The 10,032-nt window shown below is 62.2% G+C and overlaps 1 protein-coding gene across 1 annotated transcript in view; it reads left to right on the forward strand.

Annotated features, from left to right (window-relative positions):
* UNC5A (unc-5 netrin receptor A) overlaps positions 1-9,981 on the forward strand; it is a 63,505-nt gene extending 53,524 nt beyond the window's left edge. Inside the window, exons 3-15 of the mRNA XM_068980815.1 lie at positions 1,002-1,145; positions 1,395-1,498; positions 1,677-1,857; positions 3,262-3,426; positions 4,490-4,678; positions 4,792-5,094; positions 7,356-7,443; positions 7,653-7,821; positions 8,086-8,319; positions 8,406-8,555; positions 8,639-8,803; positions 9,397-9,575; positions 9,816-9,981. Of these exons, the coding sequence (XP_068836916.1) occupies positions 1,002-1,145; positions 1,395-1,498; positions 1,677-1,857; positions 3,262-3,426; positions 4,490-4,678; positions 4,792-5,094; positions 7,356-7,443; positions 7,653-7,821; positions 8,086-8,319; positions 8,406-8,555; positions 8,639-8,803; positions 9,397-9,575; positions 9,816-9,981 (2,237 nt within the window). The remainder of the gene's footprint in view (positions 1-1,001; positions 1,146-1,394; positions 1,499-1,676; positions 1,858-3,261; positions 3,427-4,489; positions 4,679-4,791; positions 5,095-7,355; positions 7,444-7,652; positions 7,822-8,085; positions 8,320-8,405; positions 8,556-8,638; positions 8,804-9,396; positions 9,576-9,815) is intronic.
* Positions 9,982-10,032: the final 51 nt, after the last annotated feature.

Consider the following 10,032-nt stretch of genomic DNA (forward strand, 5'->3'; position numbering starts at 1 on the left):
GACTGGAGAAGATAAGCCAGCACACGGGAAACACTGTCTAAGCCCCAGGGGTCTATTATCATACTACATAATCACTGTCATTATCTTGTTAATAGCTGTTATTATATCATCACACATCAGGATCTACCTACTAACCCCAGGAGGCCAGCCAGATAACTCCGTGAAAGTGAAAGTGTTAGTCACTCAGTCCTGTCCGACTCTTTGCGACTCTGTGGAGAAGGCAATGACACCCCACTCCAGTACTCTTGCCTGGAAAATCCCATGGAAGGAGGAGCCTGGTAGGCTGCAGTCCATGGGGCCGCTAAGAATCAGACACGACTGAGCGACTTCACTTTCACTTTTCACTTTCATGCATTGGAGAAGGAAATGGCAACCCACTCCGGGATGGGGGAGCCTGATGGGCTGCTGTCTATGGGGTTGCACACAGTCGGGACACGACTGAAGCAACTTAGCAGCAGCAGGCTCCTCTGCCCATGGGATTCTCCAGGCAAGAAAACTGGAGTGGGTAGCCATTTCCTCCTCCAGAGGATCTTCCTGACCCAGGACTCGAACCTGGGTCTGCAGCGTTGCACGCAGATCCTTCACCATCTGAGCCACCAGGGAAGCCCTAAATCCCTCCTTACCTTTCGCTTTTACCCACAATGGCCGCCAGGGCTGGCCTATCTGCCTCTCCCCTTCTGCCTGGGGTCCTTTAGAGGTCAGCCTCCATTGCCCCAGGTTCCTCTGTGACTATCTCTGAAAGAGCAGGAAACCCCTTTCCTGACTTTTTCTGACTCCAGGGAGATAGGCCTTGGGTGACCAAGTACCCACTCCTGACTTTCAGGAGATACAAAGGGACTTCCCCGGGAGCCCCTTCTCCAGGCAGAGGACCGCCCCCAGTGTCCGCCAGCTCTCCTGCTCAGCAGAGGGAGTGTCTGTGGTGGTGCCGGGACGCCGCAGGGGACTGGCCCACGAGGACCATGCGCGAGACACGCCCTTGCTCCCCGCCCCTCCCCTCTCAGGACTGCCCTCCATGGAGGTCCGCATCAATGTGTCGAGGCAGCAGGTGGAGAAGGTGTTCGGGCTGGAGGAGTTCTGGTGCCAGTGCGTGGCGTGGAGCTCCTCGGGCACCACCAAGAGTCAGAAGGCCTATATCCGCATTGCCTGTGAGTCCGGGGCAGAGGGGCCTCAGGGTGTCACCCGGGAGGAGGTCCCATAAGAAATCCTCAGGCCCCGCCTTGACGGCTGGAGGGAGTGCTTACGGATGCCGCCCAGCCACCCCCTACGTTCCCCCTGGGCACTGGACACTTCTTCCTGGCCTGGGCCATAGTCTCTGCAGGACCAGCGGACAGGGTCAGCCAGGCTGACCCAACTTGCGGCACTCAGGCACAGAGACGCTTCTGTTCTGCCCCCAGATTTGCGGAAGAACTTTGAGCAGGAACCACTGGCCAAGGAGGTGTCGCTGGAGCAGGGCATCGTGCTGCCCTGCCGCCCACCGGAGGGCATCCCCCCAGCCGAGGTGAGAAGGGCTGCGGTGCTGCTCCAGGTGGGCAGTACCGCTCCAGGTGGGCAGTGCTCCCAGGTCTCAGCCCCGCCCTGCCCAGCCTTCCAGGCTGATCCCCCAACCCCGGGGCCACGCTCGCTCCAGGCAGGGCCAGCGCAGTCAGGCGGGGCAGTGGCATGGCTCCCTCCCCCAGGTGGAGTGGCTCCGGAACGAGGACCTTGTGGACCCATCCATGGACCCCAATGTGTACATCACGCGGGAGCACAGCCTAGTGGTGCGACAGGCCCGCCTGGCCGACACAGCCAACTACACCTGCGTGGCCAAGAACATCGTGGCTCGTCGCCGCAGCGCCTCCGCTGCTGTCATCGTCTATGGTGGGCCCCGGTGCTGGCGGGGTGGAAGGGCTCCGGGCATAGGCGAGGCACTGGGGTGCCTCTGCGGCAACCACACATGGCTGGCTCCCTGCAGAGCCAGGACCGGGCCGACCGAGCCGTGGCCTGATGGGGGAGGATGGGGGAGGATGGGGAAAGGGCTGGCTGTGGCTGCTGAGGAGTGGAAGGGCCTGTCTGGACAGAGGTGTTATTGGTGGCCGGACCATCCCTTGGCTTACCTGTGGTCAGGGGACATGGTGCAGGAGGAGATGAAGGGACAAGATGGAAGTCTAAAAAAGCGACAGACCCAGGGTGGAAGAGTGACCCAGGCACCCCCAGGAGCAGACAGGAGGAGGGGTGCTGGAGTCACCCTGAAAAGGCTGGGGGTTGGGTTGGAGGAGCGTATGGGAGCTGCAGCTAGGGCTGGCTGTCCTGAGCGCCTGCAGTGCCCACCAGGAAAGGGGCTGTGGAGCAGGCGTTGCCAGGCCCCAGAGGGCAGAAGGGCAGAAGCGTGGCCTCCCCTCCAGGGCTTTTCTCTCAGCCCAGCTGCAGCCTGCCCACTTCCAGCTCACAACCCCTCTGTCCTGCTCTGGCCCCTGGGCCAGCGTGTCCAAGGAAGCCCCCGCTCCCTGACCCAGTCCTTCTCTGTCCGGCCAGTGAACGGTGGGTGGTCGACGTGGACTGAGTGGTCTGTCTGCAGCGCCAGCTGTGGGCGCGGCTGGCAGAAAAGGAGCCGGAGCTGCACCAACCCGGCGCCTCTCAACGGGGGCGCCTTCTGTGAGGGGCAGAATGTCCAGAAAACAGCCTGCGCCACCCTGTGCCCAGGTACCAGGGGCCGCCACCTCCCGCATCGCTCTTCACCACGCCATCTCCGTGCCCTGGCTCCATCGTGCCCACCAGCCTGCTCCCCATTGGCTCCATCCCACCCACCCGCACGCAGGGCCAGGCTCAGTCCAAGGCCAGGATGGGGTTCAGTGTGATCAGAGGCAGGGCTCAGTCTGTGTGCAGGCTCAGCCTCAGTGGAGGGGCCAAGTCAAAGGGTCTGAGGTACCATCGGGACAGGGACAGTCCATGTGGGGCAGGGCCCAGCCTGGTACTGCAGAGCCACCCGCGCCTGGGATCAAGGGGTCATCGTGCAACTGAGGGCCCTCTCTGCCCCAGGGCCAGGACGGCCCCTGGTGTGGGGAGAGCCGAGCAGGCCCAGCGTCATTGTGCCTCCTGTCATTAGCATGCGTCATCCAGGCCCACTGGACACCAGAGGGCTTGCAGACTGGCAGGCTTGGCCCTGGCCCTGGCGTTGCACCAGGTCTGGCTGCCCAGCAGGACCACGCTGGCAGACAGCCTGGGCTATAGCTCCCTGGGCTGACCATGCCGTCTCCTCTCTGTCCGTGTCTGTCTCATGTCTAGTGGATGGCAGCTGGAGCCCATGGAGCAAGTGGTCAGCCTGTGGGCTCGACTGTACCCACTGGCGGAGCCGTGAGTGCTCAGACCCCGCACCGCGCAATGGAGGCGAGGAGTGCCAAGGCGCTGACCTGGATACCCGCAATTGTACCAGCGACCTCTGTGTGCACAGTGAGTCCTTTCCACCCAGGAGCCCTCTTGAGTTTTCCAGGATTGGCCCTGCCCTGCCCCAGGGCAGTGATGGCTCAGGGAGTCAGTCCCCTGCCACAGGCTGCACCTTCTCTTCAAAGCTCAGAACCTTTGGGGGACCCCCCATCCCTAACACACCCAACATGTGCCCACATACTCCCCAGTACTTCCCACACCTGCCCTGAGACTTGCATACGTCGGTGGTTTTACCGTGCACACCAAGCCTCTGGGATCGTCTCCCAAACCCCTTCCCATCCTCTCCTACAGTTTTACCTCTGCCCCGTCCCCCAAGTGCACATACAAGTCCTGTGGGGACACCAGGCTTGTGAGGCCTGTTAATTACAAGGCCGTAACTAACAATTAAAGATCTCTGTTGGATTTTTTTTTTTCTCTAGAACACACCCTCCCCCATTCTTTCAATTAAAAACCTAATTATCTGTGTCAATTCCTTTCTGATGGACATTTCTTTCATTATGCAAAACCCTTCTAAAATCAATATCGCTTCCTCCGGGCAGTCAATCACTCTCTCCTCAGCCCTGCCCCAGGCCTGGGGGGGAGGCAGAAGAGGAGAAGAGCCCAGCATCCCTGCTCCTGGTCCAGGGGTTGGCCAGGAATCAGATTGGCAGAATCCCCCACCCTCACCCCCTGCCCCAGAAAGCAGATTCCCTGCTTTAGGGATCCTAGGCACTCACCCTCAGTCTCAGCTGCCCCTGGCCCCATGGCCCCAGAAGAGCCGGTTTAGCAGGGCTCCAGGCCACCCAGGGAAGTGGCTCTTCCCCACCTCCATTCTCGTCAGCAGCAACTTCAGCATGAATTGAGCTGGTGAGGCATGCCGTCTGCCCGGAGTGACACAGCAAGGCGGTGGCGGGTGCAGGACTGGAATGCACACGTGCTGACATTTCATGCCGCTGCCGCCAGCATCCCGCCACCCCCTGGCGCTGATGCCCAAGGAGCGGAGGCCCCATCCCCCTGCTGTGTAGACTGCTCATCTCTCCTTCCTGGCCTCCTGACCCTACCCCTCTCAAGGCTGTACTCTCTCCCACAGCTGCTTCCGGCCCAGAGGACGTGGCCCTCTATGTGGGCCTCATAGCCGTGGCCGTGTGCCTCCTCTTGCTGCTGCTCGTCCTCATTCTTGTGTACTGCCGCAAGAAGGAGGGACTGGACTCGGATGTGGCCGACTCGTCCATCCTCACCTCAGGCTTCCAGCCCGTCAGCATCAAGCCCAGCAAAGCAGGTGGGGTGCCCCAGCCCCCTGCACTCGTGCCGGGGCCTCCACTCCAACAGTCACCCACACAAGGCTGCCCCGCCAGCCCCTGTGCCATTCTGAGTCCATCTTGATCCTTGCAGACAGTCCCCATCTGCTCACCATCCAGCCAGACCTCAGCACCACCACCACCACCTACCAGGGCAGTCTGTGTCCCCGGCAAGATGGGCCCAGCCCCAAGTTCCAGCTCACCAACGGGCACCTGCTCAGCCCACTGGGCAGCGGCCGCCACACGCTGCACCACAGCTCACCCACTTCGGAGGCGGAGGACTTCGTCTCCCGCCTCTCCACCCAGAACTACTTCCGCTCCCTGCCCCGCGGCACCAGCAACATGGCCTATGGGACCTTCAACTTCCTCGGGGGCCGGCTGATGATCCCTAATACAGGTGGGTAACACCCCTGGGTTGCCCCCAGGGAGCTCTAGGAGGCAAGACTAGCATGAGTCCCTCCTGGAGGAGGGTAGGACATCCTCCTCAGTGCCTCTCAGCCTCACCCTGAGAGCTGGGCCAGCCCAGCAAGGAAAGAGGACAGAGTACTGGAGAGGATTCAGTCTCTGGGACTGGCACTGAGATGGAGGCCAGAGCTGTCTCCCTTCTGTTGCCCAAGGACACAGGACTACTGCCCATTCATCTGCAGAGCCCGCCAGCCTATGTGTGCTGGGCCCTAGGCCCCAGGGAGCTGGGGGGAACTAGTGGAGAGAGAGCAGAGGAAAAACATCCGGACAGGGGCTGTTCCATCCAGCACCTCACGGAAACCCTTAGGACATCTGAGAAAGAGCCACGGTGCCTGCTCCCACCCTGACATCCTCTGTTCCCTCAGTTTCAGTGACCCTGCATGGCCCAGACCTCCTCGTCCCCCTCCAGCTACTTCTGGAGCCTGCTCCCTAAACCCGGTGTTTCTCAGAGGCCTCTCCCGGGGCCCTCTCCGCAGATCTGACCCACTCCACGGCCTCAGTCGCCGTGTCTGTGTAGATCACTCCCACTCGTCCATCCCCAGCCGCGGTTCTCCTGGGTGACGGAATCGCACACCCAGCTGCTTCCTGGGCAGCTCCATCTGTATGTCTCACAGCACCTCAGGTTCCTCGTGCCTAAAACAGCACTGTCTCCCACCCTCCCCCAGAACCTCCTCCCTCCCTGTGTTCCCTACCTCAGGGACAGCGCAGTCGAGTTGCTCGAGAGAAACTGGGAGTCACCTTGCCTCCTGCTCTTCTTCACTTTCCCCCTTCACCTCCACCCCAGCTTCATTCATGCACTGATCGCATCCTTCTTTCTTCGCCGCTGTGCCTGCCTCCTCCTGCTTGTGTTTCCTGCAGCCTCTCCTGGCCTAGGCCACCACACCTGCCTCTCGTCTGGTTCACAGCGGAGCCAGACTTGACCACGTCTCTTTCTCGAGTTTCTACTTTCCCCCTCAAAGCCTGCATGACAGAACCACAAGGACTCATCCCCTGTGGCCTTCCCTCCCCCACATGCTTCTCCTGCACTTGGTAGCCTCGTTGTGCTTTCATGAACCCAAATAACACTGGGCTGCCCTTCACACACATGGCCTCTCTGCCCCCATCCACTGGCCTAACTGCTACTTCCCCTTCTGGTCTGGCAGCTCTCCCTCTCTTTCTCTGCTTCATGGTCTCCGTCAGGGGGGCTGCTAGGAGATCGTCCTTGTCAAGATCTTAGAAAAGGGCAGGCACCCAGTGGGTGCTCAGTGACCATCTGCCCCTCACTTCCCAGCAGGGTGGTGGCCGGGGGTGCTGTGCGCCTCTCTGCTCTCACCCAACACTCAGCACCCTTTGCTGCCGTCCACTTACCTGTTTCCCTGCGGGCTGAGCGCTCCATGAGAGCAGGGCTCATGGTTTCCCCTCAGCGTTTGCATTTGCTGAATAAGTACCTGACTGAGCATACCCCGCCCCAGAGCACTCACACACGGGTCACTCAGACTGTCGGTCACCACCCTGGCAGCTGCACCAGGAGGCAGCACAGCAGCGTGAAGAGGGCAGGAGCCACAACTCCGCCACTTCTGGCTTCACTCTCCCTCCCGGGCCCCAGCAGATGCTTTCAGATGCTGCCCCTTTAGACACTGGGACAAAGGTGAATCAGCCAGGCAGGACGCATGTGCAATGGCATCCAAACTAGGGAGGGCTGCCAAAGCTGGCAGGGTTGTTAAAGGGCCCAGCCCCACCCACAGGGGGCCGCTGCCCAGCACAGAGCAACAGAGCTGAGGTACCTGCCCAGAAGTAGCTGAGCTCAGGGGGAGGAGAGGAGCTCGGGGAGACCAGGATGACAGAGCACCCAGAGGCATAGCTAGGGGGTGGCTTCAGAACAGCAAGTGTGCAGGGCAGGCCAGGCCCAGGGCCAAGGGCCTTAACTATCAGGAGCTGGACTTATCCTGGAGGCGGGGCAGGTTTTAAGTGGGTGATGAGGGAGGGAGGTACAGCATCCAGAAGTTTCTGTACCCAGGCTAACTAGGCATGCATTGCCCACATGAGTTCCCTCAGCTTTGTGCCCACTGGCCAGCCTGGCAGTCCCAGTGGCACCTCTGTTCCCAGGCCAGGCTGGCACCAGTCAGTCCTCGGAGGGAGGCTCAGGGCAGGGCTGGCAGAGTGGGGCATTCGGTGGCTCTGCAGCCCTAATAAGCTCCGGCCCCCCCGTCACAGGCATCAGCCTCCTCATCCCCCCGGACGCCATACCCCGAGGAAAGATCTACGAGATCTACCTCACACTGCACAAGCCAGAAGACGTGAGGTGTGGGCATGGGCCCTGCTGGTGGGGCCGGGGGGGTCCCTGCCCTCTCCCCTGACCTAAGGTGGGGTCTGCTCTGGCCTGGCCCAAGGGAGGGCAGGGGGAGGGAGGGAGCATCCCTAAGTGCCACTCAGTTCCTCAGCCATCTCCCCAGGCTCCCAAGATTGTCCCCCTGACACCTTTCCCTTCCCACCCATATTTTCCCACTTGAGGTTGCCCCTAGCTGGCTGTCAGACCCTGCTGAGTCCCATCGTTAGCTGTGGGCCCCCCGGAGTCCTGCTCACGCGCCCCGTCATCCTCACCATGGACCACTGTGGGGAGCCCAGCCCCGAGAGCTGGAGCCTGCGCCTCAAAAAGCAGTCCTGCGAAGGCAGCTGGGAGGTGAGCCTGAAGCCTCCCCTGTCCCCCCAGGCTCAGAGTGGGGTCTGCCTTCCTGCCTGGCCCCCGGGCCTTGCACCCTCCCCAGTTTCTGGCCACTCCTTAGAGAGGCAGCTGGCCGCCCGCTGACCCGTCAGGCCCTCAGAACTGCAGCTGGCCGCCAGCTGGCCCGTCGGGCCCTCAGAGCTGCAGCTGGCCGCCAGCTGGCCCGTCGGGCCCTCAGAGCTGCAGCTGGCCGCCAGCTGACCCGTCAGGCCCTGCCCACAGGACGTGCTACACCTGGGGGAGGAGGCGCCCTGTCACCTCTACTACTGCCAGCTAGAGGCCGGCGCCTGCTACGTCTTCACGGAGCAGCTGGGCCGCTTTGCCCTGGTGGGAGAGGCCCTCAGCGTGGCTGCCGCCAAGCGCCTCAAACTGCTCCTGTTCGCCCCAGTGGCATGCACCTCCCTCGAGTACAACATCCGAGTCTACTGCCTGCACGACACCCACGACGCACTCAAGGTACCTGCCACACCACCCCTGGCCCTGGGAGGGGGGCAGTAGAGAGGGCGCCCCTGGGGGCTTGGCTGACACCCAGGGCACTGCAGGAGGTGGTACAGCTGGAGAAACAGCTGGGAGGACAGCTGATCCAGGAGCCCCGCGTCCTGCACTTCAAGGATAGCTACCACAACCTGCGCTTGTCCATCCACGATGTGCCCAGCTCCCTGTGGAAGAGCAAGCTGCTCGTCAGCTACCAGGTGAGGATGCTCGGGGTGCTTGGAGCTGGGCTCCCCCAAGCCCGCCCCCCTGACGCCGCCTCTCCGTAACCCCCCGCCCCCAGGAGATTCCCTTTTATCACATCTGGAATGGCACACAGCAGCACCTGCACTGCACTTTCACCCTGGAGCGCGTCAGCCCCAGCACCAGCGACCTGGCCTGCAAGGTGTGGGTGTGGCAGGTGGAGGGCGACGGGCAGAGCTTCAACGTCAACTTCAACATCACCAAGGTGGGCCACACCGCATAACCTGCTCCCCACTCTGGGCCTACCCGGCCCCCCAAGCCCACCTCCTAGAAACTGTGTGGCAGCTTCCTCCAAGTGTCCCGAGGAGGGAGGTGGAGATGCCCATGTAGACAGAGGTAGCCAGAGACTGTGGGGCTTGGGGACGGGGTGGAGAGGGTAGGGGAGCCACAGGACGGGAGTGGGAGACAGAGCTGGTCTGGGGGCCCTGGAGGACTTCCGTGAGAGGAGGGGCTTGTTCGGGGCTCGGAAGGATGAGTGCGAGGTAGACAGGCAACCGTGAGGAAGCAGTGTGGAGGGGAGAGGCAGAGCGAGGAGAGCAGGGAGTTCAGGGGTCGGCAGAGGCTGGCAGGGGTGACCAGGGAGGGGTGGAGGGGGAAGGAGAACGGGGTCAGAGGCTCCTCCCCTCACTGGCTGTGTGACTACGGGCAGGTGGCTGCACCCCCACACTCCAGGGAGCAGGAACCTGGCCCATGGTGGGTACCCATGTGTGCCCTGGGATGGTCCAAGCGTCCACCACCCAGCACGTGGGCTGGGCTGGACAAGTTGTAACAGGTACCTCCATCCTTCCCTATTCCCAGGACACGAGATTCTCTGAGCTGCTGGTCCTGGAGAGTGAAGGGGGGGTCCCAGCCCTAGTGGGCCCCAGTGCCTTCAAGATCCCCTTCCTCATTCGGCAGAAGATCATTACCAGCCTGGACCCACCCTGCAGTCGGGGTGCCGACTGGCGGACTCTGGCCCAGAAACTCCACCTGGACAGGTGGGTGGGAGGTGGGCAAGGAGGGGATATGAAGGCCACCTGCAGCCCAGCTTGGGCGGGGATGTGGGGCAGCAGGGGTGGGTGGACAAGACGCATGGTGGGGCCTGTGGTCTAGCCCCAGCAGGTGAGGCTTCCCCTTTGCTGACCGAAGGGAGGCCCTGTCCTCAGGTGGTCTAGGAGGGCGGAGGCAGCAGCGCCCGGTGAGGCCAGGCTGCTGACGCGCTCCCCTCCCTTCTGCAGCCATCTCAGCTTCTTTGCCTCCAAGCCCAGCCCCACAGCCATGATCCTCAACCTGTGGGAGGCGCGGCACTTCCCCAACGGCAACCTCAGCCAGCTGGCAGCAGCAGTGGCCGGACTGGGCCAGCCAGATGCCGGTCTCTTCACAGTGTCAGAGGCCGAGTGTTGAGGCCGGCAAGGCCCACAATGCCTACACTCTCACCAGCTTTGGCGCCCGCCA

Source organism: Capricornis sumatraensis, chromosome 9, assembly GCF_032405125.1.
Source record: "Capricornis sumatraensis isolate serow.1 chromosome 9, serow.2, whole genome shotgun sequence".
NCBI classification, from domain to species: domain Eukaryota; kingdom Metazoa; phylum Chordata; class Mammalia; order Artiodactyla; family Bovidae; genus Capricornis; species Capricornis sumatraensis.